This window comes from Oreochromis niloticus, linkage group LG7 (assembly GCF_001858045.2).
Source record: "Oreochromis niloticus isolate F11D_XX linkage group LG7, O_niloticus_UMD_NMBU, whole genome shotgun sequence".
Classification (NCBI taxonomy): Eukaryota; Metazoa; Chordata; class Actinopteri; order Cichliformes; family Cichlidae; genus Oreochromis; species Oreochromis niloticus.
The window spans coordinates 11289361-11316809 of record NC_031972.2 but is presented as its reverse complement, the minus strand read 5'-3'; the positions used below and the strand labels follow the sequence as shown (position 1 = coordinate 11316809).

The following is a 27449-nucleotide window of genomic DNA, read 5'->3' as shown; positions in this document are numbered from 1 at the left end:
CATCATGACTTGAATGTTGGCCAAGGTTTTAATAGGTTTCTCCAAATATTTATATTTGTTGGATCAAATATAAATAAAATGATTTAAAAGGAAGATGCATGTTCACCAGTCTTATGGATGTACTATTTTGGGGAAAAGAGTACAATGCTTCAGTGATAAAGTTACTTACATCACCACTTGACTTTCTCCTAAGGTAGTCTCTGTTTTATGTGAAATATTTTATATGTTTTTGCTTACAAAGCAAATGACAAATATTGGATAGCTCAAAGATTGCATGTAAAATGTTCAAACAGAAAAAATTTGTTAATGTATACTAATTTTATCTGTATTTATTTTTACGCGTTTCTAATAACCCGAGTCGCCACAACAAAACATTACGAAAGTTTCATAATATCATTTTAAAAATGGTTGCGCATCTAATTACGTCACAAATAACATATGAAATGTAATTTATCTCCCGTTAGGGCTTAGAGCTGCGATTAAGTTTCGCTTTGCCGTGAGCACAGACAGTCAACGAACTGTTCGAGAAGCCTTCGCAGACGTTCTTCGTCGTTTGCCGCTTTCGCCGCTGTATCGTAAAAAAACCTTTTAACGAGCATGCGCTGAGTGAAAGTGATCTGGCTCTTTAATTTATCTGACGCCGTTTACCGGACGGACCGAGATCTGTAGCTTTTATTTAAGCGGGTTAAAGCGACCACGAGAAACGGCCGCCGAGGGTGAAAAAATCCATTACACCCTCTGTTTTGTCGCAGGTTTGGTGACGTCCAATAATCGACTTGCTGTGAAGTCTCCGGGGCCGAGGCCTAGAGACATTTTTTTGTAACGGGCGCTATCAAAAAAATTTGTGTCGATGCTTAACTAGATTTAGGTGCCCGTTTTGACCGGATGTGAACCAATGAAGCACTTTATACTGTAACTGAAGCTTTAACGGTGGGAAACGTTAGCCAGCTAATTAAAGCTACTGCTAACTGCCAGCGAGGAAGTGAGGAACGAAAAAAATGACATCTCGGAGGTAAGCGGGGGCTGTCTGGAAAACAATGTCTGCTGATAATGCTAGCTGAGTCTGCTAACTTTAAGTGAACTCAGCTGTTTGGATCTTGGTATGTCGGTAGACGGTCAATGAGAGTTCCGACGTTTCTGGAAATAAACAGAAATAGGTGGTGTAGGGCTGCTTCATTTAGCGTTACACCGGCAACTTAAAGCAGTCTTAAATTGTTAAGTAAACAGCGCTGTAACATTGGTACAGAACATACAAAGCTAAGCTGTCCACAAACTGTAGTTACTAATAGGTACAGTTAAAGTTAACTAACCCTGCTACAGCTGCTGTTAACAGATGCATCTTACTGGATTGATTTGTTATGCTTTGAGCTGCTGTCCAAGTCAAACCAGCTGTATTTACAAATAACTGAACATAAGACACCCCATATTGATACAAAAATTAACGAGTCATTTTAACGAGAAAACGGGAAAACAGCAGGAGTGCATCAGAAAAACGGAAATGAAGTGCTTTCACGTTATAGATATGTGCAGAGTAGGCAGAAGTCATAGCAGTTTCAACATTTTAAGTAAATTAAATTCCTTAGATTATAAATGTAACGCGTTAAAAAGTCATCGTTAGCGAGTGGAATAAAGATATTTCACATAGATGGTGCACAGACCACAGACTTCTTGTACAGACGAGAGGGAAAAGATGAAGATCATATTCACAGGGAGGCAGAGGCAGGAGATGACCACAATGGACGCATGAGTGAAACAGGCAGGCAGTCTTTTCGGGGGAGTGCCGGGTGGCAACTTGTAGAAAGAGCGCAGTCAGCCTCCGAATGTCTTTACTGGAATATACAGAGTTGGATAGAGAGGAAGTGAAGAAAGACAAAGACAGTGTGGCTCTTTTATACCTTTGGCTCCAAATCAGTCTCGATGTCAGCAAGCACCCTGTGCAATAATACCAGAAACATTGTAAGAGAGAGACAAGACTCTCAAAGGAATCGTTTATTAAAATCTAGGCAAGACATTTTTAACAGCAAGGATGGTGATAGGAATAACTTCCCCAGTGGCCTTTTGAAATCCTCATTATTGTGTAAGTCATTGACACATTTAAGCTGTTTTAATCAGATTCAGCTTTCATGTCCAGGTGACCATTCAAATTAAACTTGAGTATTACTTCAAAATGCCCAGATAAGTGACTGGAGATGTAACTACAAACTTTTAGAAGAACTTTGATAATACTTTCTCTGAATAGTGGATTGAAAATTGCAAATAATCAAGTTTTAAGCAGTTAATTCATAATTTTGGGCACCTCTTAGTACTATAACTGACCATCAACTCTGAGTTTATTATGTCATGTTGTTGTTGTGCAATGTATGGATTTTTGGCAAAAAGTTCACACAATGCACTTTATAATGAGTAAAAATTAAATGCATGTACTTAACAGTAAGTCTAAATTGTTATTTTACTTGTCCTCTTTCAGGTGGTTTCACCCCAACATCACAGGTGTGGAGGCTGAAAACCTTCTGCTGACTCGTGGAGTGGACGGGAGCTTTTTAGCCAGACCCAGTAAAAGCAATCCAGGAGACTTCACGCTCTCAGTACGGTAAGTGAAATTACACACGTTTGTACAAAGCACCATACTCCAGAGGTGCATCCCTAGTGTACTGTGGGGATTGTGAAAACTAAACAGTGTTACTGGAGCAAACATTTGGACATTGAATAATCTGTCTCCTGATCCAATGTTTTTTTTTCTTTTCTTTCAATGATCTGGATGCCTTTCTTTGACTTTACAGCAGAAGAATTGTTTTGCATTACCCTTTTACAAGTTAGATTAAAATAAAAATAAAACAGTACATTCTTGCTCATGAAACAAGTAAGGAAACAAGGAACATACAAAGTTGACTGTCAGAGTCAACTTTACAGAGGTTTGCTTTGATATTTTGGCTATCCCTGTGGTGTGCATAAGAGTTTTAAAAACCATTACAATACAGGAAGCAATGGATGAACTGTGATTGTTCCGCTGTTTTAATAAAATCTGCTTTTGCACTTTATAAAAATTTTTTACAAATCAACTTGACAAAGACTGAGTTTCTGTTAAGGTGATCAAAGTAAATTTTGAATGGTTGGACTTTTCAGTATTGCCAGCCTTAGGTTTTTCCATTTTTTTATTTTTTTTATTTTTTTTTGGGCTTGGTCACAGATGCTGAAGGCCTTTAAACAGACAGGAGTTATACAGCATTATCCCTTCAGCTGGAAGAGAAAATATAAATGGATTGAATGAGCAACAAATCATTTAATTTCACTTTAAAAAATGAGATAATATATGTAAACTCCAAATTTTGCAAGAGTGATATTTTTTACTGGATTCTCCTATTTTATGATCTGCATAAAGCAACATTTAAGACACACTTTTTGTAGTCCATCTTCAGGACAGTGTAGTTTCACCACAGCAGTGTAAGTGAATATTAAAATGATCCTACCTACTTTGCTTTCAAGTAGAACCACACCTCATTAAGTTGGACTAATCAGTATTTTGGCAGTAACAGTGAGTCAAAAGACTGTGGAACTTGAATTAGGTTTTGATAAATCTACAGAGAATAATCCCTCAGTTCTGCAGGATGTTTTAGTCTGTTTAGTATCATTGTCTTTGTTTTCCACTCTCTGCTCTCATCAGATTCGTTTCCAGGAACAGCAGGCAGGTGTTTTGAGCGAACAAGCACAGATAAACCCCTGCAGCACATTAGCTACCCAGCACTAAACTAACAAGCAGGCAAAGTTGGAAACTAGCACATCTACATCTAGCAGCTTAATGGCCAGATGGTTCACTTAGGAGTTGGTGCAGAGCAAGCCTGAGAGTAAATATTAGACTTATATTTATCAGGTGGACACAAACATGACTGGAAAAGAGTAATAGCTTTGCTTGGTCTGCTCGGTGTGTGAAGAGGGAATTGTTTAAGTAATAACATGACACAATATGTCTGTATTAGTTCTTTATGTTCTGTCCCTTGCAGCATAATTGGACTATTAAATTGTTGTCTTTCCTTTACAATTTTGGACGATAGTGAGAAATGCAGTATTATCTGAAGAAGGCAAGACCAGTGTTTGCTGATGCAGAAAAAACAAACAACTTTGTAGTTTTATCTTGAGGCCTGTCAAGTCATAAATTCTATTTCAAGATAAAGTATCATTAAGTCAGTTTGGCTGATGTAGCCAGTGTTATTTTTGGAACAGCCACATATTTCATCTGTACGGTCTCTCATCTTGCACCATATTTACTTCCTATGGAAACAAAACAAATCATGCTTCTTGTGTGGAAACTGACATTTCCACAAGGACGTTAGTTTAAACCAGCGTGTCTTTTTTTTTTTTTTTTTTTTTTTTTTTTTTTAACTGTAAGTCGCTGACAGCAATTGAGCTGCATATCTGCCACAAGTTCTCCTTTTTTCTATTTTCTGTGTTGATGGCAGTCACCTATAATGACTCAACAGTTAGTCTGGTTTGTATCACCAAAAAACATATGCAAATAGAAATGATACCCAGTGGTGTTAGTGGTGCATGTTACACAGTGTTAAACTGATTATCACTTTGCTAATTTTGTATCATTTCTCACTCTGCATCAGAAGGGCTGGAACAGAAACAAACCTAAGGGTTGTTTCAGTTCATTTAATGTAATGTTGTGCCTGTAACAGTTTCCTAAAGTTGGTGACAGTATAAAATTTTGTGTTCTGTTTGAAAGACGAAAGCTGGAGGCACAGAGTACCAAATATTTTCATTATCACCTAATGTCCTGATTGATTGAGATCCAATGAATTACTTCATCTGGAAAATGTCATAAAATCTTGTTTTGTCAGATCAAGAGAACTAATTTTCACAAGTGAGAAATATTGTGAACATCTTAATCTTGGGGATTAATCATGGTCAGAGTGATTGCCTATAGCTTTCTGTACTTTCATGATGCCATCTCCTCTTAAAGCTGACACTCACGACACTGTCATTTGTAGGTTCATCCTGTTTGTTATCAAGTTACAGCTTAATGTAACTTCTGTGATTCAAGAGCTAAGACAGTTTATATCCTGTTTTGCAATGTAATCGTCTTCTGTTTATAAGTTATTTTTTAAAAATTTAATTCAAGTAAAATTAAATTAAATGAATTCAATTTCATTTATCTAGTGCCAATTCACAAGAACACTTACCTCAAGGCATTTTATATTGTATGGTGAAAACATCCACCTGCCACGATCAGGTGTGAGTGAGGGGGGAAGAGAAGAGTGCGGAGGGAGACAAGACAAAAGACACACTATGGGAGAAAGATTAAGAGTTTAATAATTAGTAATGATTTGAATGCAGTCGTGGTCAGTGATGAGTAAGGTGCTGAGTGCGTCATGGAAGTCCCCCAGCAGCTTGTTGCGGCATAACTCTGGGTCACTTGATCAAGCTGTAACTATAAGCTTTATCAAAAAGGACATTTTTAAGCCCTGCGACAGACTGGCGACCTGTCCAGGGTGTACCCCGCCTCTCGTCCTATGACAGCTGGGATAGGCTCCAGCGTCCCCCGCGACCCTGGAAAGGATAAGCGGAAGCGAATGGATGGATGGATGGATGGATGGATGGACATTTTTAAGCCTGTTTTTAAGTGGAGAGAGTCTCTGTTTCAGTTCTCAATTTAACAAGGGCTCCTGTGGATGCAGCTTAGGAGAATTGGAAGGTTGGTGGTTAGATCCCTGGTTGTTCCAGTCTGCATGCCAAATGTCCAAGTTGCTCTATTATTAGTATTATTTTTCTTTTTGCATAACTGGAGCTGATGGTGATAATTTTTATTTTATTTTTTAACCCTCCCTAACCTTTACCCCAAAACTGATTATTAAAACTATTTTTTAAAATAAAATATTCAGTCATATAATTGAAGACAGAAGAGGGCAGTGAAGAGTGAAAAACAGACCAGTTTTATGTGTACAAAAATGGACACTACACAGTGGTAGAACTAAAATAATTAGAGAAAAATACGCTGAAAAATTCTGCAAATTTTATGACTTCATAATATTTTGGCTGTTTAGCTCGTATCTGAGCTCAAAATATGAGGAAAAAATGGATCATAGGCCAGATGTTCCTACATTTGTAACCTGATGATGTTGACGATCTTACATGTGATAGTAACATAAATGTTTGTGCTGTTCTGCAGGCGAAATGGAGCAGTCACCCATATTAAGATCCAGAACACAGGAGATTACTACGACCTTTATGGCGGGGAGAAGTTTGCCACACTTGCAGAGCTGGTGCAGTATTACATGGAACATCATGGACAGCTGAAAGAGAAAAATGGTGACGTTATTGAGCTCAAGTATCCACTCAACTGTGCAGATCCCACCTCAGAGAGGTAAGTGTTAATGTTCATGTAATATTTTTTTTGTGGCAGAAAAGTTCTAAAAAACAAAACAAAAAAACTCCAAATTATTTGTCGATAATTTCTGAACACTTTGTATATTAAATTTACATAGGACCATTTTGGACACAGGTGTTGTTTTTTAAACTATTTGATAACACTATAGTTGCCAATTCAATTCACACTTACACAGTAAGTAAGAACTATAAGCTTCAGATTTTAATGTTATGTCTTTTATTTGTGATAAGTTGTGCTTACTTCAAGTGAACTAGGGCATATCTTGCAGTTTACGTAATATGGAAGCACATTTCTGTTACGTGATATATTCTACTAGCTTCATATTTTCGCATTGCAGATGGTTCCACGGACACCTGTCGGGCAGGGAGGCTGAGAAGTTGCTCACTGAGAAAGGCAAGAATGGCAGTTTCCTGGTGAGGGAGAGCCAGAGCCATCCGGGAGATTTTGTTCTATCGGTCCGTACTGGAGATGACAAAACAGACAGCAGTGACAGTAAACCTAAAGTCACTCATGTCATGATCCGCTGCCAGGTAAGATCCAGATTTTGTACACACTCCATCTGTTTTCCACACCTAAACTCTGCCTCTTAGTGTGTCTGAATTCTGTGCACCATGTAGCATGCAGGTATACCAGCAGCCACCCAAGTACATTTAGAGATTTAGTTTAACCTTTTTCATCTTTCCAAGGGTAACAGATTTATTAGCTGACCATTTATTTTTTTTAAAGCCTTGCTAACCAGCTAGCCCTGGCCCTTAATAATTCTTAACTTTTGGCTGGTTAACAGGCCAGACTGCTGTTGTGGCATTACAGAGTATTACTTAGTTGCCTCTTCAAAATCATGACATGGATTAATGAAAATTTCAAGTTCAGAAGCAGAATGCTGTCTTAGAAAAATCCTTTTTAATAATACCCAGTGGTATAGCTGCTGTTACCCAAGGTGGATAAGCTAGAAGTTGTGTTGCAGTAACTCATTTTCTATAAAATAGAGTTTTTGCACATTACTGAAAGCAACAATATCTTTTGTCATATTTTAAGACAAGATATTCAGTCAATTAACATACCTTGTAAAATTTTACCTAGGTCTTGAAGACTGTATACATAGATATGAATTGGTTGTATACAAAAGACATCTGTATCTTGATTCTGATAACATGAGGCCAGTCTGTTTTTAATTATATTGCTGATGTACCTGTGTCTTTTTGCTCAGCATGACCTGAAGTATGATGTGGGTGGAGGGGAGAAGTTTGACTCTCTCACAGACTTGGTAGAGCACTACAAGAAGAACCCTATGGTTGAAACTCTGGGCACTGTGCTTCAGCTTAAACAGGTTTGACCCATCTCCTGTAGCTATGTGTTCCCAAGCATTCGTGCCTATATAACCTGCCTCAGAATCTGTTCATTTGCAAAGGAAGAGAAACATTGGAAACATTCCCTGATTTGTTTCTCTTCTGACTGTTGGCCTTTGCAGCCTCTGAACACTACCCGTATTAACGCAGCAGAGATTGAGAGTCGAGTTAGGGAGCTTAGCAAACTAGCGGAGGCAACAGACAAGGTCAAACAGGGATTCTGGGAAGAATTTGAGGTGAGTGGTCCTGCATTTGTGTTCATTTTTATTATTCATGTACTTTTGTATTATCGACATCTTTAAAAATGAAAGTAAATATTCATAACTTTATTACACAAGAAAAAAAACCCATGGATGTGAAGTGAACTGCCTCCTGTTGCTCATGCTTTCATGCATATCTATTGTATGTGCAGACAGTTTAAAATATGGACATAGCTTCTGTCTCACTTTTATGCCATTGTGAAACCTCATACTTAGACATGGAGTTACAGTGAATGAAGTGAAAGACTTCATTATTTGTCTGCAAAGATAAATTTATAACCATAAATTAGGTGAAGTTAGTGAAAACCGGGTTCTTTTTACATGACATTTTTTTGTCACTATAATCAATGAATAATCATAAGTAATTGTGATCTTAATATTTAACAAAATAATTGTGATAAGGATCACCGTGGAACCCTAGTTATAAAATTGACAGCTGACTAAAATTAATAGTGTTGGACATTAACTGTAAATTAGTGTCATGGATCACAGTAGCCAGTGAAATAATTTGGCAAGCTAGCCAGTTAGCTTTTCTACCTACCGTACATGATTTCAGGAGGAATAATGTTAGCAAGCAAACTGCAGTTAGTTGCAACCTCATGCCTGTACTGGCAACATCCAGTAATGTAAGCTAATAAAGTAATTTGAAAATGGCAGACTTTGGAATTAGCTGACCTTTTCTACTCAAGATAGTATTTGTTTATATACGATTTCTGCATCAGCAATAGTTGTATTCACTAACATTAACCAGAAGAACGATAGGTTAAGGGTTTGAGTCTTGCTATGTATTGAATTTCCTGTTAATGTTGACAAAAATTTTCTCCTGAAGGCCAAATCCTGCGTTCGCAAGGCTTCATTCAACAAAAATGCCTAGTGTCGGCTAACTTCAGCTTGCCTGCTAAGGCTAGCAAATAACTTGACACCTAACATAACGTGGCGTGATTGTTGATGTCAGAGTATTTCAGAAACTGCTCATTTACTGGGTTATTTTCCCCACACAACCATCTCTAGAGGTTTTAGAGAATGGTCCAAAATATAAAAAATATCCAGAAAGCAGTGGTTCTCTGGATGAAAATGGTTTGATGTCAGAGGTTAGATGAAATTGGCTTGCTTTGAGTTTAGGCAAATATTACTCCAATAACTACTTGTAACAACCAAGGTATGCAGAAGAGTATAACCCATTACACCTCAGATGAGTTACAGCAGCAATATACCAAAAATCTCTGACAAATGTTTCCAGTACATTGTCGAGTTGGTGTCAGAAAAGCATTGAGACAATTCTAAAATCAAAAAAGTCCAACCCAGAACGAGCAATGCACTTAATAAAGTGCTCAGTGAGTGTATCTTGATAATAATTTAGGTGGCTGCATTTGTAAAATGTCTTCCACAAACCAGGATGATTTTGCAGATAAACTGTAAATGTGCTTAAGTCTTTGTTAAATACGTTGATGTGGAATTGTACATTCTCAGGTTTGTGGTAATTTCAAGCAAAGTCAACTTTAGTATGTTTTCAGTGGCTTAAAAGGGTTAATCGGTTTTGAATTAATCTCTGGACAAAGTGTGATTAAATATTTTAGAAGTCTTGGTTGGAAATGGCATTTTAAGATGTGACTCTCCTCTGTTTTTCCTATTCAGACCTTACAGCAACAAGAGTGCAAGTTGCTCTACAGTCGCAAAGAGGGCCAGAGACCAGAGAACAAAAACAAGAACCGATACAAGAACATTCTGCCTTGTAAGAAAGTCACTCATTTTTGTCTATAAAAACCCTCCAGTTTTAACTGCTCGGGGACCTCCTGAAGGGATTTTTGAGGCAACTAACTACTGAGTTTATTTCCATTTCCAGTCGACCACACACGCGTGGTGCTGAAAGACGGGGACCCAGATGAGCCAGGCTCTGACTATATCAACGCCAATATCATCATGGTAGTATCCACTGTCATGGTAAACTCATGTCATCTTTGGGACACACATTGCACACACTGCGTATGTATGTGATAGTATGTAGATGGCTTTGTATGTTAAATTTCACTCACTCCGCTATTCATCAGCCTGTGTGGTCAGTCAGTTTGTGTTCTTGTTTGCTGTATTTCTCAGTTGCTGACTGTGTCATGCTTATGTGTGTTTACGCAGCCGGATTTGGACTCAAAGTGTAATCAAGGCACCAAGGTGAAGAAGAGCTACATTGCCACTCAGGGCTGTCTACATAACACCATCAGTGACTTCTGGAGGATGGTTTTTCAGGAGGACTCTCGAGTCATCGTCATGACCACCAAAGAGGTAGAAAGAGGGAAGGTAAGCAAAGCGACTGAGCACGGAACTGCAATTCTACCTTAAAGGTTAAGATACTATTTTCAAGATGTGTAGTTTTTGTGTGCTGCTCAAATTCTTAAAATAATTCATCTAAGCAGACAATATGGTTGATTGCTAGGGATAAATGCCATTTGTAACAAATTCTAAACTCTTAGGTCATTAAGCTTGAGTTAGTATTTTATTAAATAAAAATAAGTTAATTAGTAATGTTTACTAATTTGTTAACAGTTTGAAACCACCTTTAAACGTTATTTGAAGTAACTATTGTAAAGTTCAACATGATATTTAGGTTTATCTCCTGTCTCACTCTTGTTAGCTGTTTGGTGAAGTTTAAGCACCAAAACTGAATGACAGGTTTATCATGGTTCAAGCTGAAATGCATTGATCACAGCTTTAACCCTGCATGTTTAAAAAATATTCTTAAAAGTTCCCAGTGTCTTTTAAAAAAACAAACCAACCAACCCAAAAAAACCAAAGGTAAAGAACTTCTGTGAGACACTATCAATGCTCCTGACGTGTTTAAGATAAAACAAGATAGATGTCATCCCAAAGGTTGGAAAATCCTTTTACAGCAGCCAAAACATCATACACAACCCATGAGAAAATATCTTGACAGTAAAATGATTCAATAAATTAAATATTAAATTAGAATATAGAGCACAGTAAACAAAATAAAATAAAGATGCACCAAAGGGAACAACAGAATAGGATGCCATGCAAAAGGTTGAGTATAATACAATTAGAAGCACAATAAGAAAAATGTACAAATACAAAAAGAAAAACTACAAAACTTCAAAATGTTATACAAAAGTTCAAAGTAAAAGATATAGTATGGAAAAAGTAAAAAACAAAACTAACAAAAATAGTCGACTTCCTGATAACTAGCTATCTTAGGCAATATTAGCTTCTAGTATGTGAAATTTCATTGCATATATATTTGTTGTAAAATTTCAATTAATATATTATAGCATTAGTGCAAAAATCCACTGGGACATCAAAACACTTGATTCCTTTAGTTCGTAATTAACCTATTGTTAACTATTAAGTAATCAGTCTACAACGGCAAAATGAAAATGTGACAGGCATTCTGTCCGCTTTCCTCAAGAATATTTTGACTCAAATATCCAAATTTTCTGTGTATATCTCTTCATGTTTAAGACAGCTTGGACTAGCCTCACGTATAATTCGAAAATCTCTATATATACTTTGTTCCAATACAGGAAGGTATGAGAAGGTAACTTTTGTGAAGGAAACAATGGGAGTACATGGATGAAAGAATTGGGGTTTAGAAGTGATAAAGTTGTGTAATGTAATACAAATTGTTAATGCTATGACACTTTGTTTTTACACAAACACATTGTGTCTAAATATGTTTAACTGTAGGTACTACTACTACTGATGAATATGTAATGTGTAACTATGTGATTGTGTTTCAACAGAGTAAATGTGTGAAATACTGGCCAGACGTGTCAGCGCTGAAGGAGTATGGGGCTATGCGTGTTCGCAATGTCAGAGAGACGTCTGCACATGACTACATCTTAAGAGAACTGAAACTTTCCAAAGTTGGACAGGTAAGTTGTTTGTTTGTATGAAAATATACTGTGCAAATCTAACATGAAGATTCTTTGAAAAAAAATTGTAGTTATCCATCATTGAAGTTCACTGCAATAAATGCCAAAAATTACTAAAGATGACTGTCAATTTAAAATCTGTTCAAATCCCACGAACCCCTTTGATTATGCACTTTGTGTTTTTTTTTTTTTTGTTTGTTTTTGTTTTTGTTTTTGTTTTTGTTTTTCAGGGCAACACAGAACGTACAGTTTGGCAGTACCACTTTAGGGCCTGGCCAGATCATGGAGTCCCCACTGACCCAGGCGGTGTACTAGACTTCTTAGAGGAGGTCAACCTGAAACAGGAGAGCATATTGGATGCTGGGCCAATAACGGTACATTGCAGGTACCACAAGTTCCACACACAGAACACTTTATCATTGATAATGAAGGAGATATGTTTATTCAAACTCTTGTTTCTCAGTGCAGGGATTGGGCGGACAGGAACCTTTATAGTGATTGACATCCTAATAGATGTGATCAGAGAAAAAGGTGAGTACACATGCACACTGGTGCAACTGTAGCACCAAGCTCACAATTCTCCATATTTTCTTCTGCATATTTTCTTAGTCTGTAAATGTATTTCTCTTTCTTTCTTTCCTTCTTTCCTTCCTTCTTTCCTTCTTTTCTTCCTTCTTTCCTTCTTTCCAAAATTGATTTTGTTCCAGACTGCATACATATTAATGTCTGCCCTGAGTCTGAGCATTTTCTGTATGACTGTGAGGACAGATATATATTTAAAAACATATTTAATTATTTCACAATTTAATTAACTTTGTATTTAATTTAATGGTACCTGTCCTGCACTGTATCATGAATTTATTTTGTCTGTCAACCTTAACCTCTGTCACAGTCAGGGGCTAGGGCTAATGCTGATCTAGTCAGAACTTGCTTTGGCCTGGGGCCAGTTCTTTCATTGGTTGTTTCTTAATACCAACTACACAATTTGTACTTGCATACTTGCCAGTTCCTTGCCAGTACTTGGAACGAACAGTCCAGATGTGTGAGGATGATGTCTTATACACGTCTACATAACTCACTGCTTATACAAGAAAAAAACACACAGATTACATGTTTTTTTTTTTTGTTGTTTTTTTTTTATTCTACTAGACTTCAAAAACCTATAAGAGACAACTGGTGTTTAGAATAAATAATCTAAGCTTTGTTTCTCCCTTGTCACAAAGGGTTGCCACAGCAGGTAGCTCCTCATATTTGATATTAGCAGAGTTTTATGCTAGATGAACCTTCCTGTTGCAACCCCACAGGGGATTTGTATCTCCCCTTTTGCTTGCCAAGTGAATATGTTAACAATTGTTCCATTAAAAAGATATAATTTGATCATTTCTGGTCCAAATGTTTCTGCTCTGGGTTAAAATGCTCTCACTAATGTTAGTTTTTATTGAAAATAGCCCGTTATAAACAAGTACAACACATCTGAACATCAGCATATAAAGACGAGTGAACGATTCAGTTCAAAATATACTGACAGCGCTGCAGTGAAAAATTGATTTTCACTAAAACTGTCCAGCTATGAAGCCTGACTATAATTGCAGTTAAACTGATTTGCTTGAAAACAAATAAAACGCTAATACAGCTGATATCAAGCAGATGATGTTGAGTGAATTATATGTGACTATCATTCATTGAGAGTTGAAGGCAGGGTTTTTGAAACCAGTGTGCCTGGATGTCGTGAGTGCCTGGTCAGCTGATACCTTGAGAGGTGAGATGACTGTTATGTCTCATATCTCCAAAAACGTTGAAGCGCTTTTGCAGGTTCTCTTGACAAATTGACCAGCTGTTTGAAGATTACGCTATTACATTGTCATCAACAAAAATGAGCATATTTGGTTTCCCTGACTTATAAACTCTATAAAGAATGTTGTTTGCGACAAAATCTGGACTGCAGTCTGGATTCTATTTTTGACTATGCAAAATGCATGAAGTAAAATTTGTTAAATTATTTATTTATTTTTCCTGGTGCAGGAGTGGACTGTGACATTGATGTGCCGAAGACCATACAGATGGTTCGTTCTCAGCGCTCTGGGATGGTGCAGACTGAGGCACAATACAGATTCATCTACATGGCTGTACAGCACTACATAGAAACATTGCAGAGGCGCATAGAAGAAGAGCAGGTACGCAGCAGTTTGTTTTTTATTTTTCACCTCACTTCTACTCACGCTTATACCATTCGTCTGCTTTCTCCTCCTCAGAAAAGTAAGATTAAGGGACGTGAGTACACCAACATTAAGTACTCTTTGTCTGACCTGACTGGAGGAGAGCAGAGCCCTCTGCCTCCTTGCACTCCTATTCCTACTCCCACCTGCACAGAGTAAGTGCCTCTGAAATGACCTGTGGCATTTAAACCCTTGTAAAGAAAGCATTGACAGTTTCTTGTTGATTTGAATTTGTTGTCAGGATGAGGGAGGACAGCTCCAGAGTGTATGAAAATGTGGGGCTGATGCAGCAACAGAAGAGCTTCAGATGAGATTCATCTTTTGATACCAGTGCTCTATCAGCTCCAGGTAAATCCATGAAGAATATACGAAGAGAACTGTCAACATACAGTAGCTTTAAATGAGAGGAAGTTGATCTAAAGAACAAAAATACAACCAGTTCTGCTTGTCAAAGAGAAGGAATTAGAAAAAAACAGTTGCCTACAGTAGTTAAAACAATAAAGGTCAGTCTTTATAGCATTAAATACAGAATTATTGTTAATTAAGGAGAAAACAACAAAAGTAGCTTTGATTAACTTTTACAGTTTTAGCTTATCTAAAAAAATTAAATGTTGCTTTTTAATCTTTTCTGGTTTATATATGTACCTGAGAAGAAGGTTAAATTTACTGAAGGGAAATGTAAATTATAATAATTAAAAAAATGTTTTCCAATATTATTACTAATATTATTATATTATTATTGTTGTTGTTGTTATTATTGTTATTATTATTATTATTATTATTATTATTATTATTATTATTATTATTATTATTGTCACTTAATTCAAGACATTGTGAATAAGTAAGCACACCTCAGATATTCATGTAACAGCTCTGACCATTTCTGCTAAAGACTTATGACCCGTTTCCTTATTTGGAAGATGAAAAGTGGCACTCTTTTTTTCTTTCCTGCATTTTTTCATACCTACTGTTAGTACATTAAATCTCAAGCAATCAAGTTATTACGTGAGGTCATTTATGTTTCTCATACCTACACTGTTTCTGTTATCTGTACCTAAATGTTCTAATGCTCTTAACTATGTTTTTAAATCATTTTATGCACAAAGACATCCCACAAGATCTTTATTCCATTCTGGTTTAGAAACCTGCACCTTCCTCTGAAAACTTAACAACTTGTTCGTCCTCACAGAGATCAGTCCTAGAGATGAAGGCATTTGGATAACTGGGCTACAGGCTTTGTCAAAATGTCGCTGAAAGCTGTAGGTTTGTTCATGGTGTCCCCCACTGCTCTGGTTGTTCAGTTGTTAAACCACATGTAATCATGTTGAATCATGTTCTAGTCTGTTAACCAATCACTACTGCATCAAGACTACAACATTACAATTTAGTCTTGATGCAGGTTTAATAATCCAGGTAAGAAAATCCCAGAAAATTCATTCACTTTACCTGGAAGGACAGTTTTCAGTAGGAGAAATTTTTCATCATTCATTCAAGTGACTTCTGTCAGTGGGATTACAATGCAGTGATTAGTGGAAAATTGCAATAGAATTAAAGTATGTAATGTTCAAAACATAAATATTTCCTTGAAGCATAAATGATCCTACACATTTCTAGGGATGGGTATCGTTTAGGTTTTATCCGATACCGGTGCCAAATCGGTACTTTTGAAACGGTGCCGGTGCTTAAACAGTGCTTAAACCGGTGCTTAAAGAATGGAGAACACAAACTTTGTCCAAAAACCTCTTATGTTTTTATTTTTAGCAGTCTCTTTTTTTCTGCAAAATGATAAGAACCGTCCAGCCCCATGCACGGGGTGATCCACGCTAACTCTCTAATGGAGATTTACCACACCCGCAGTAGATGTGCTCGGTGTGAGGTCTTGCAGCAAGCTATCAAATACTGTGTATATCTCGGCTTTTAAAAAAACGCTATGCGTCGCCAGGTCTTTCATCAGATTTGAGGTGTTACCTCCTTTGCACAGTATCACCTTAACCTCTTAAGCCCCAAAGGGGTTTCTGAGCTTCCTGCTCAAAAATGCAATGCCCAAATTTAATTGATTATTTCTCTGCAATTACAAACTCTGTGCTTACAATCTTGGTATCAAAATAAAGCTAACACTTGTGAAATTTCATCAGAGGTGTAAATATTGAAGCAGATATTACTGTGTCAAAGTTACTGAGACTGGAACACAGAAAAAGTAAGTAGATTTTATCCTCGCCTATTTTTTAAATTTTTTTTTAGCATATAACCCTTTTAAAAATATGCCTCAGTTCACATTTCATTACAGAAATTCAGTAACCAACATATAAACATCATCTCTGCAAAGATTTATGGTTTTAAAGTGAAACAGTGAAAAATTACAGCGCTGTCAATACATGAATATCCAGACGTTGTACAAAAATGTCCAATTTTGGCACACAATTGGACACCATGCCAGTTGAATTTTTTTAGGTATTTAAGAGCAGAAATTAATTAATTTTATTAACATGCCTAAAAATGCTTTTTAAAAAAAATATGTTTTTGAAGAATTAACCACACATTTACATGGCGATGGGCCTTTTCTGCGCATGGAGTGCTTAATTGGCCTCTGGCCCTTTAAACTCTGAGGGGCTGTAACTTTGGTTTCTTTTGGTCAATTTGCATGATTGACACCTCTTTTTAATTGTTTGAGCCAATAGAATCACAGTAACAATGCCACGTTCACGTTACTTCAGCCAATCAGACATTCCAAGGCCAAAACCCACGTGGGCCCAAATTTACTGCATGTGACGTCTGTCCAGTCACGTGTCTATAGGTGGGTCTAAAATGGAGGTTGTTGACGGAAAACCGCTCTGATGCGGCTAGGTAGGCGTGGTAACTGCTGATAATCATGTGGCTACCGGCGAAAATAACGGAGGAAGTCTGGAGGGTAAGCCAATTTCTGTCTTAGCGCATTTGCGCCGTTGTGTGTTTTTGTGGTCTTCTTTTGCGGCTCATTCAGTGAATTTTGGTCAGAGTGTGGTGAAACTTGCTCGTTTAATCATGGCTTGTTTTCGTTGAGTTTGGTGGTTGTAGAAATGGTTTATATGACATTTTAGCTGAGATTCAGAGGTTTCTGTGGATACCACACATTTCTGGACTTATATTTCTCACCCCGTGTTAAAACCGATTAAACGTGATCTCCTCCTTTTTGCTCCTGGTACCGGGGGCGTGGGGCTTAAAGCACTTGTTGCAGGCTGCTGAGTTTGCATCTTTTGCTGTGAAGTACAGCAAGACTTTTGACCGCTTCGCCTTGGGCATTTTTAATCTGTAGCTCTGCTCTAAAAGAACGTACGTACCTGGGCCCGCCTACTATCCTTACAAAGGTAAAATGATCGGCTAGAATCCAAAGTGTATGACATCTCATGAGGGGAGGGGGGGGGGGAAAGCACCGAAATGTGCGCTGCTTTTCGGTCTGGTTACTACCGTTTATGTCAGAACCGTTGCCATAATGGCACCGGATACCGGTACCCATCCCTACACATTTCCCATGAAACAGTAACAAGTTGTACATTTTCAATGTTTAAGTGTTCCCTTTCAGTCATTTAAAGGTTAAAATGCAAATAATTAGTTTAACTGACTGATATATCTGTCCCTGACTAGTGAAAGAAGCAATGTTTAAGCAGTGTCATCCAATGTTTCACCTCAGGATTGGTTTGATATCAAAATGCTACAACTGAAAATTGCCAGTTTGTCACAATGCATGTAAATAATCCTCAGTGCATAAATAACATCTTGCACCCCCCACCCTCCACCCCACCTCTATCTAACACAGACCAGTATTAAATACAGACAATCAAATTAAATCAAGTTTTTTTTTTTCTTTCTTTTTAGGATCTTGATACCTGACAGTTTTTTTGCCAGCCACACCTTGACGCCTGAGACTTGACCGTAATTATATGGAACAATGGGGGAAGAAAAACAAGAACACACACACACACACACACACACACACACACACACACACACACACACACACACACACACACACACACACACACACACACACACACACAAAAGACACGAGGGAGACCAGAAACTAGGGTTGCCCTCCTGTTCTTGCTTATTCTTACGTGAACATTTTCCCTCTAGTTGAATTCTAAACCACTGTGATCGTCAGAAGAGCCTTTAGAGAAGCCTAACATGCTAAATCTACTACTAAACCACAGTTTGGGTTTAGGCTTTGTAAATCTCACTGCAAAAAGGGCTGCCAACAGCGAGCACCCTCCTCAGAGGGAAAAGAACCTAGCTAACCTTTGCTCATCTCTCATTCTTCTGTGTATTTTTTTTTTTAATTAACCAAAGGAAAGTGAAATTGATCGTTTGTAGATGGAAGTGAAGAGTTTACTGAAAAAGGCCTGTGCCAAACCCACACATAATTTTATCCACATTTTGCACCTAGTTATACAATCTTTGGGCTCAACAAAAGTGGGGAAAAACTTCCAGTGGTTTTTACTGTTGATTTGTAACTACACAAATTAATTTTTTCTGTGGCAAAAACACCTCAAAGAGAAACAAAAATTCAGGTTCTTGGGAGTGTAATTAACTTCTTTGTCTCCTAGTTCACGAGTTTAGTACGCTTTCATTAGGATTAACAGTGTTGGTTAATCATTCCGGAGCTCAAGCCGAATGTCCTTAATGCTGCACTTTGAATCGGCAGCATTAGTTTCAGTTAAGCCTTGATTCATCTGGTGGATTTATGAATAATCTAATCTGGATTTTTGGGAGGAGTTTCCTGAAGGTATGCACTTATGTTGCAAAGTCAGGATGTTGACATATTAGGACTTCAGGGGAGTCTCTGTATGTCAGTTGCAGGCATTGCCATATGCTGATGGCTGCCAAAAAGATGTCTCTTTTTTTTTCTTTCTTCTTTTTTTTTAAACTGCATTTTCCCTTTTTTATTATTCTTTTCTTGTTAAGGATAAATGCCTTTATATACCATTGCCTATTTTGAACACCACATGTACTTAAGTTTAAAAGTTTGTTCTAAGAAGTAATCACACATCAGTTTTGGTAGTAGATTAATTGTTATGGTTTGTGGTCAGTTGGATTCAGGAGTTTATACACATAAACACACATTCACACATGAGTACACATGTTTTATAGGAGAGTATTTTCTGGTCTTTTTTTGTGTCAATCAAAGTGAACAGTTTTATTGGAATACTTTGACATTTTGGAGAGAAAAAATCATTTACTCCAGATAATACGATGGATCCCACTCTCACATCTGTAAACTATGAAGCTATAGCTAGTAGCTATTTGTTTAGCTTAGTTTTGCATAGAGACTGAAAACGATGGAACAGCTATCTTAAGTCTACTTAAAGGTAAATCAATAAAAACAAATATTCGGATTGGTAGTATTTGTATACATGTTTAATGACATCACTATTCTAAATTATCTGTAAAGAAACATACTTTAGTTCTATCAAATCCATAAAACCATGCTGATTTTAAGTTACACATTGGACTTATGAAAAGTACTTGTGTTACTTTTTCTATATCTGCTAATGTCTGTGTGCTCTTTATTCTCAGATAATAGTAATAGACACCTGGTTCAAATTGACCGGTATTCTTTTTGGTTTGTTCACTTTTATGTGACTTGTGATGTTTATTCTAGAGTCTGCATGGAGCAGCTATCAGGTCCTCCTTAGGCCCAGCCTGGTATATGAAAATTGTATTGTTATCATGTAACTTGCTAATATTTACTATTTGGCATCACATGCAGAATAAAGAAAGGGTTTTTAAAGGTGTCATCACTTTTGTAGATATTCACCAATTTGATCTCATAATGGCACTACATGAGTATCCTCAGGGAAACTTGAATGTACCTTGCATTCAAGATTTGCACCAGATTTCATGGCTGTTCATCTGTTAGTTACTGAGATGATTTAAGTCTGGACCAAAGCAGTGGACTGACTGATTGAAATTGCCATCTATAGTGCAGTGCTCAAAGGATGACTAACATCACCATGGTTTTATGAGGAAACGTATGCTGGAAGCGATTCTTGACTGTGTTTATACAGACTAGCCTTATGCTAAGCTAGGCTAATCACCAGCTTTATCTTCAAAGTGCAGATATGAGAGTGGAATCTTATCAGCTAACAGTAAGAAATGAAAATGTATTTTCTTAAATGTCACTGTTTCTTTATCTTCACGATCAGCTTCAATATTAGGATAGTCACTCTTTTCAAACATGTGGCCTCAGTATTTTGTCAAGCATTGTCAGTTTCTGCACATTTGCTTACCATCACTATGCCTTGAGAAACTGCAGTCTTGCGATTGAACTTGCTGTAACAGTGCTGACTCAGAATCTCTCCTTTTGAGAAAAAGGAAGAAGTGGCTTGCCTTGTGGATAGTTCTCTGTAACCACTGATCTCGGACTGAACAGCTTCTTTCTGTGATTTAAAAAAAAGTAAAAAAAAAAAGTAAAAAAAAAAAATAAAAATCATGACATCAGTGTTTTCGGGAGCTGCTTCCTCTCATTGGAGGACTCTGCTTATATGTGGCTGCTCCACAGCAAGTGTTCTTTGGAACATCTCCCGTGTGAACACCATCATCTGACTGAGATCTTCTGTAGTGTGGTGTACTGTATGCAGTTTTTATCGTTGAACGGTTGACTTTGTACATGCCTAATGTTTTGTGGAATGTGTGCTTACAGTGTTTTTGTGTGTGCGTGCGTGCGTGCGTGCGTGCGTGTGCGTGCGTGTGTGCTGTGACATTGTGGCTGCTGATGGCCATACTTGTTCTCAGTTACATTCTTGGCTTTGTGTGTTTTTTGTTTTTTTGTTTTGTTTTTTTTTTGTTTTTTGTTTTTTGTTTTTTTTCTCCCTGAGATGATAAAACTGCTTTCCATTTATCATGTAAGCAATTTAGATGCATAGACTTGCCTTCTATGCATATGCCTATGTGTATGTGATTGCTATTAAAAAGAAACAAAACAACTTAACAGTGCTCTTTAGTTCCACCGCCGTTCAAGAACCCATAACACTTAAATGTGAATACTTTCATCCTTAACATCCTGAACAAAAAAAAAAGTTTAAAAAGAAGGTGATTGCAATGCAAACAAAATCTATTTTTTAAATTGTACATGAGTTCCAGGTAGAGGAGAATGTACTTAAACATATCTACTTGCCAATAAAATATACTGTATGTATATTCCTACAGCTTTCCTCCTCTGGCATGGGGAGGAACCTCTCACAACGCTTAAAGGTTTATTGTATGACTTTCAATGCAGTTAACCATGTTAACTTCCTTAATTAACAATAAATGGCTGGTAAATGCCTCATTAAGTCATTGTCTTGTCTTGTCGTTTTTTTTTGTTTTTTTTTTTTTAAGAGAGAAATATTAATCTAAAATGATACTAAAAGTCCAAATTGATATGCTTGATGAAATTTAAGCACTGAAAAGTGTCAAACTCGAGTTGGCCAAGTAAGAAGCAAAAAAGGGGAAGCTGCTTTAAAAGTTAAAGTTTGTTTTGTTTCCTGTTTGGACGTTTAATCGTATACTAATGTTGATGTAGAGGTTTTGTCTTGGTGCTGACACTTCTTGTTCACAAGAATACTGCAGTGCCTGCATAAATGGTTACTTAATCGTCAGCTGGAAATTAAAATATCACATGGACATCACATGTTGGAACCATAATGGTTTTAGCCTTGACGATGACACTAATACAGGTGAATCTGCATTAACATGTTAAATTATTTCTTGCTGCATTGCTGCATTGCTGCGAAGAATCCCATCATCTAGGATTCTTCAATACATACATGCTGCTTGACTTTTTCTGAATCAACGTGGGGGATCTGGACGCTGGTGCAGAATTTCCTGCATGTTTCTCATACAGCACGCTGTTGTTCTCATCTTCCTGGTCTTTGCTATTGGTTGTGACCAACTGGGATTCCGGGCTTGTGAGCTCTCTTCACCTCATCAACACTCTGGACAGGTTTTGGAGTCATTAGAGAAACTACAGTTTTTTGTCTAGACTTTCTGCTCCAGAGTTCACTGCTTTTTTTTTTACATATGAAATTAATAGACATAACTGCACTGTTTACCAAATGTGTTGAAATTATGTAATCAAGCGTGAACATCAACGCTAGCTCCATACTCCAGTTGAAGCATCAGATTTGCTGCTGATAACTCCAGGGTTGGTATTGTGGACAAGACTGTTCTAAACTGAACTAGATTGATTGTGACATGAAAGCAACTGCAATGCAAATTAAGTATGAGGAAACAATTTAAATTTTACCTTAGTCATAAAAGCCATTGAACCATCAATTTTGAAAACATAATGGATGAAGTGTAAAAGTTGCGGAGTGGCAAGATGAGCAGAGATGTCAGCAGATGAGCAAAAAAATAAAGATTTTCAAGTGTTCATCAAAGTGTTAGTTTGCAAAGAATGAGTAAAATATGTAAGTTAATAATGTCAAATCAAATCACTTTTATTGTCACATCACATTACTGGTACACTGGTACAACACATGTAAGTGAGATTCTTCTGTGCAAGCTTCACAAGTAACAGTAGTGTGCAAAAATACAAGAAATGTAAGAAACAAGCCAAATATAAGAGCAGGAATGTGAGAATAATGAGTGATATTGACCTGAGGAGTACCAACCAAAATAACAAAGCAATTTCACAGTTGTTGAAAAGTATGTATTCAATTCAGCATCTATCCCAGCTATCACAGTATGGGAGGGCAGGTCGCCAATCTGTCACAGGAGCAGATTACTTTAGACAATTTTAAAAAATGTCAAAACAGTCTATCTCATTGGAAGCAAAACATAAAGAAATGAAGGGTGATTTAATACTTTTTGCACAACTTTTTTTGCACAAAATTTCTGTTAACCCCTGATCAACTTATTGAATCTTTTGAATTTTGGGTCATGACATATGTTCAACATCCTCCTGCAAATATTTCTTCTGTGGCCCCATTAGCAATTGATTCTCAGTTAAAATAAGCTTAGTTTAGCTGTAATGCACAAATTATTTAGTTAACTGTGTGAAGAAAGATTGGTTAATAAAAAGCAGCAGAAAACTTTTATATTTATCGCACAGAAGATAGTGAAATGACAAACCGCTGGAGAATCACGAACTACAGCTCAGAGGGCAGAGGTATCATGTCGGAGCTCTGCCAGTTTCTAAAGATGTTTGTACCGGGTGGGACGAGAAAGGCTACAGAGGAAGAGAGCAGCAGCAGGAGCCCCACTCTACCAAAGAAACACTTCACACTGCAAAGCCTTTTTTTGGAGAACTTATTTTCTCAAGACTTTAATAGTTTTAAGACTTTGGCACTGCTTCTGTGAACTGCGTTGGACATTTGTCATGGCTGTGGACTGGATGTTGAACCAGGCACATCTATTGTAGAGCTAACTGTAAATTGGTGCAAAATGAACTAAGGATCCATAAAAACAGTGCCAAGTGTAAATTATCCTCTGCTGCATGTTAGCCATCAACAAGAATGAACAAAGTGGTAAGTAATAAGTAATATTTAAGGTTGTCTCTAAAATGATGTCCCAAAATGTTGGAAAACATCTTGAGGTTTTAACTTTTATTGTTGCTTTTCTGCCTTTTGTTTTAAATGCTTTAAATGTAAGAGGGTGGGGTGGCTGTACCTCAGGTGATAGAACAGGTCACCTACCAACCAGAAGGTTGGTGGTTCGATCCTAGGTTGCTCCAGTCTGCATGCCAAATATCCTTGGGCAAGATACTAACCCCAGGTTGCTCTCCAATGCATCCATCGGAGTGTGAATGTGTATGAATGTTAGTTAGACAGCACTAAAAACTTAAAGTGCATGTATGAATGGGTGTGATTGGGTGAATGAACGACTAAAGCGCTTTGGCTATGTTCATACTGCAGGCGAAAGCGCATCAAATCCGATTTTTTTGACCCTATGCGACCCATATCCGATCATGGTATGACAGTGTGAACGGCACAAATCCGATATTTTCAAATCCGATCTGGGTCACTTTCGTATGTGGTACTGAATCCGATACATATCCGATGTTTTAGAAAGCGACTGCTGTTTGAACGGTCATGTCGCATTAAATCCGTCTTTTACGTCACTGACACAAGACAGACGCCAATTATCAGCGCCGGAGAAGCGCCCGAGAAGACATCGCGAACGCTTCCTGGCCATCCAGTGTAGATGTTAGTGAAACTGTTGGGAAGACAACGTGAACATTTTATTTGTACTGTATAATCTGTAGATTCTGACAGAAATCTGCAACTATCCTTTGAAGCACCGCTCCTCTCTAAAACAGCAATAAGGATAATTTTTAGGTTATTTACATTATTATGTAAATAACAAAATAACTTAAAGCAAAAATTGGGAAACGTAAAGTCCGAAGTCTTTATATTAAGGGCCATCAGTCAAACAATTCTGTTTGGTCTGGGTCTAAACAGAGCGCGTTGTGTGTGACATCTTCTTTTGCGCATGCGGGTCGCTTTGAGGGTTCACACTAGAGCGCGTTTGCTGCTGCATTTTATTTGTAGTGTGAACAAGCAGACAAAAAAATCGGATTTGTTCAAAAAATCGGAATTGAGCATTAAGACCTGCAGTGTGAACGTAGCCTTTGAGTGCTCAGCTAGAGTAGAAAAGCGCTATATAAGAACCAGTCCATTTACCATAAGAGCTACTGGCAAATCTGATGAGTCATCTAAACTACAGAGCTTTAGTCCCTCTCATACTTGTTTTAGTTGCACCAGTTCATCCAATGTGATGGCACTAATAGACAGGGAGGAAATAATACTTGAATTCAGTCTGAATGAAGACATCATGCCAAATATTTTTTTGACAGCAAAATTTGGAACAAAGTTGGGTTAACTAAATCTTGAACTATGAAAAGTTAAGTGTGACCTACTTAGCTTCCACTGATTTTGTTTACTTTATATGTTTTTTGTTTTATTAAAGATGCCAGCTTTTCATTTAAAATTTTCCAGTTCTGGTCTCTTCACTGTGCTGTGCTCCACCACTCCTGCAACCTAGAACTGGTCTAGTAACTTTTATATGTGTCTTACAGTGACATAAGTGCTACATAAGGGTTTTAGCTCTCTATCTCTCAATCTCTTTCCCTAAAATATTCATTTTACAGTATTTTCACACTTATGATGTAGGTTTGGATTTTCCCTCCTAAATTGTGATCGTCTGGCAGTCTCCACCGGTCGATTTGCTTGAATGTTTTTCTTTGTGTTTTGTTTTGGCTCCCCTCCCAGTCCCCTGCATCCTCCTTTATGTGTATGTGTGTGTGTGTATTCCAGTGTGCCAGTTTATGGGCGTCATCAGGCCAGAAGGTCTTATCCACGCTGAAGCCAGCCACGCCTGTCTTCCATCTAGATTCCAGATGCTGCTGATCACTTTCGCAAAGTGGCTACTACTTAACTGTTTGACTGAGCTTGAGTCAATGCTGGATTGTTCAGTTACTGAGTTAGTGAAGTCCCAATTCTGAGTGGAAATATTCTGTGCGTGTGTTTTTGTGAGTTCACCAAACTGATCTCTACACCTTGTCTTGTTAGAAACTTGGAGAGGAGTGTGTCATGGGATTGGAGCATTTGTAAATATCAAGTGTTGGAGCTTTTTGCCTGTCACACCACGGACCACAAGCACGGAGCAGGAGTTGGGAGCACGTTCACGGAAACCACTTCTTTGAAAGCTGTTTCACGATTGTTTACATGTCTCACTGTAAATAAAACGCACTGTCTTTGATTGGAAAGTCCTGCATTTGGGTCCCGTTCTTGCCACGCACCTTGACATAAATAATAAACACATAAGAAACATGAATAAGAAACTGCATTTTGTGTTTAGTTGTGTTATCATTGTCTAATATTTAAATTTGTTCAATGATTGTAGTGGATGAGACCTAGATGATGACTAGGATTGGAACATCTGTCAGTCAATATGGTAATGCCCATAACTCAATTATCCAGGTGGATGAGTTATAAAAAAGTTGATCCAACTTGTTGGCCTTGGAGGAATATAATATAAAGGAAACTATCCATAGAGGCTAACATTTTGTTTGATGCCATGTCGTAAAAATGCTTTTTATATCCTGTCATTTTAACATGAAAAGTTTATAGGGACTGAATCTCATTTGCATCCAGCCTCAACTGACACCTAGACAAACTGCAGTAAGGCTTAATTTTTCATCTCCGGAAGTTGCCCTTTGCTTCCACAGTGGTGCAGATGATTCAGAAGAAGTGCAGTGTCTAGCGTAAAATTACACACAATTAAAAAGTGCTTCATTAAACACAGCCTAAATAATAAATCACCTAGTTCCTAATCTGTTTAAAGGGTTCCTGGTCTCCTTGCTCCTGGGTGTCTTTGCTCACCCAGACGCTTCTCTGACATCTCACTGACCCCAGGCCAGGATGACAGCTTCAGAGCATGCTGTTGTGACCAGATGAGACATGCTCACACTGTTATTTTCTTCATTTCATACAGCTGAGCAGCCAAAAATACTTCTAGTTATTTCTGCCCCTACAGCATTTTTACATTTAGCCATTGCCTTGACAGAAAGTCTTCATGTAAAAGTCGTATATAATGAAATACTGTTATATATTAAAATACTTTACATTGTTAGATGAGGAACAAAAGCCTGCTGTTGTCACATAAAAGCTGTTTTTAAAAAAAACCGAAAAAAATTAAACAAAGCATAATGATTTTCATTGATTCTAGCAATGCTACCATGTAGCTCCAGCCAAGATAACTGTCACATGTAAGGTGCAGAACGTAGCACAGCGTTATGAAATGCAACTACAGCAATTAAAGGTGTTGTAATAAAGTAGACAGGAGTACCAATGTTGTTTAAGCAAATGTTTTTCCTTCTTGCAGCCAGTAAGACAGTGCTGTGATCACACAAATATATGATCTAAAATGTTGTTCAAGGTGATTTTTTTCCTTCTTCTAGCCATGCATTGTTGACACAATGACCCCTTGTTGCTGCTACCAATTTGGAAAGTGCAAAAATTGTACTCCATTCACTGAATGGTTTTCATTTCGCTCATATGTATGGCTGTGTCATTTTACAACACACGAGCTCACCATTCTGTGGCTGGCCAACGTCCACAATATAACTTTCAAACACATGTGTGAAGACACTCTTTCAGATCGCAACCACTCTCTCACAGGATTCAGTGCATTACCAGATACAATTCACTAGGGGTATTTCATGCTGCTACTAAGTTGTTAATCGGTTATGACATCTGTACTGCAGCCACACACACACACACACTTACAGGGATTCTGGCATATAGAGCAAACCATCAAGAAACTGTACAGTTTCTGGGCCTGGTGTCAACTGCATTTATTACCAAAGGTGATTAATGACATTAGTAGACAGAGACATGCAGTTT

At 37.5% G+C, this 27449-nt stretch overlaps 1 protein-coding gene and 1 long non-coding RNA gene across 4 annotated transcripts; both read left to right on the top strand.

The window, feature by feature from the left end:
- The first annotated feature begins 500 nt into the window (after positions 1-500).
- On the top strand, positions 501-21396 carry ptpn11a (protein tyrosine phosphatase non-receptor type 11a). Of its 3 annotated transcripts, none has more exons than XM_019360707.2 (16): positions 501-1012; positions 2468-2590; positions 6167-6361; positions 6723-6915; positions 7593-7712; positions 7854-7967; positions 9627-9723; positions 9835-9914; positions 10122-10283; positions 11741-11872; positions 12103-12257; positions 12336-12403; positions 13895-14046; positions 14125-14243; positions 14330-14436; positions 17941-21396. In XM_019360707.2, exons 1-15 carry the CDS (start codon positions 999-1001, stop codon positions 14397-14399), a joined length of 1794 nt encoding a protein of 597 aa, XP_019216252.1. In that variant the 5' UTR covers positions 501-998; the 3' UTR covers positions 14400-14436; positions 17941-21396. The 3 variants fall into 3 exon arrangements, with proteins under 3 accessions (XP_019216252.1, XP_005459690.1, XP_019216251.1); XM_019360706.2 differs by having other exon boundaries at positions 502-1012; positions 9835-9932; XM_005459633.3 differs by lacking the exon at positions 17941-21396 and having other exon boundaries at positions 9835-9932; positions 14330-14518.
- Positions 21397-22252: 856 nt separating this feature from the next.
- Positions 22253-25861, top strand: LOC112847358 (uncharacterized). Its single transcript, XR_003220869.1, has 3 exons — positions 22253-23570; positions 25359-25524; positions 25614-25861. It is a non-coding gene; the product is annotated as an uncharacterized LOC112847358 (long non-coding RNA).
- The last annotated feature ends 1588 nt before the right edge of the window (positions 25862-27449 follow it).

What these genes read in the sequence shown, in the direction of transcription:
- ptpn11a (XM_019360706.2), top strand. An exon ending in ATACAAGAACATTCTGCCTT is followed by an intron (nt 9,724 to 9,834) that starts GTAAGAAAGTCA and finishes TTCCATTTCCAG; the next exon opens with TCGACCACACACGCGTGGTG. An exon ending in TGGTAGTATCCACTGTCATG is followed by an intron (nt 9,933 to 10,121) that starts GTAAACTCATGT and finishes GTGTTTACGCAG; the next exon opens with CCGGATTTGGACTCAAAGTG.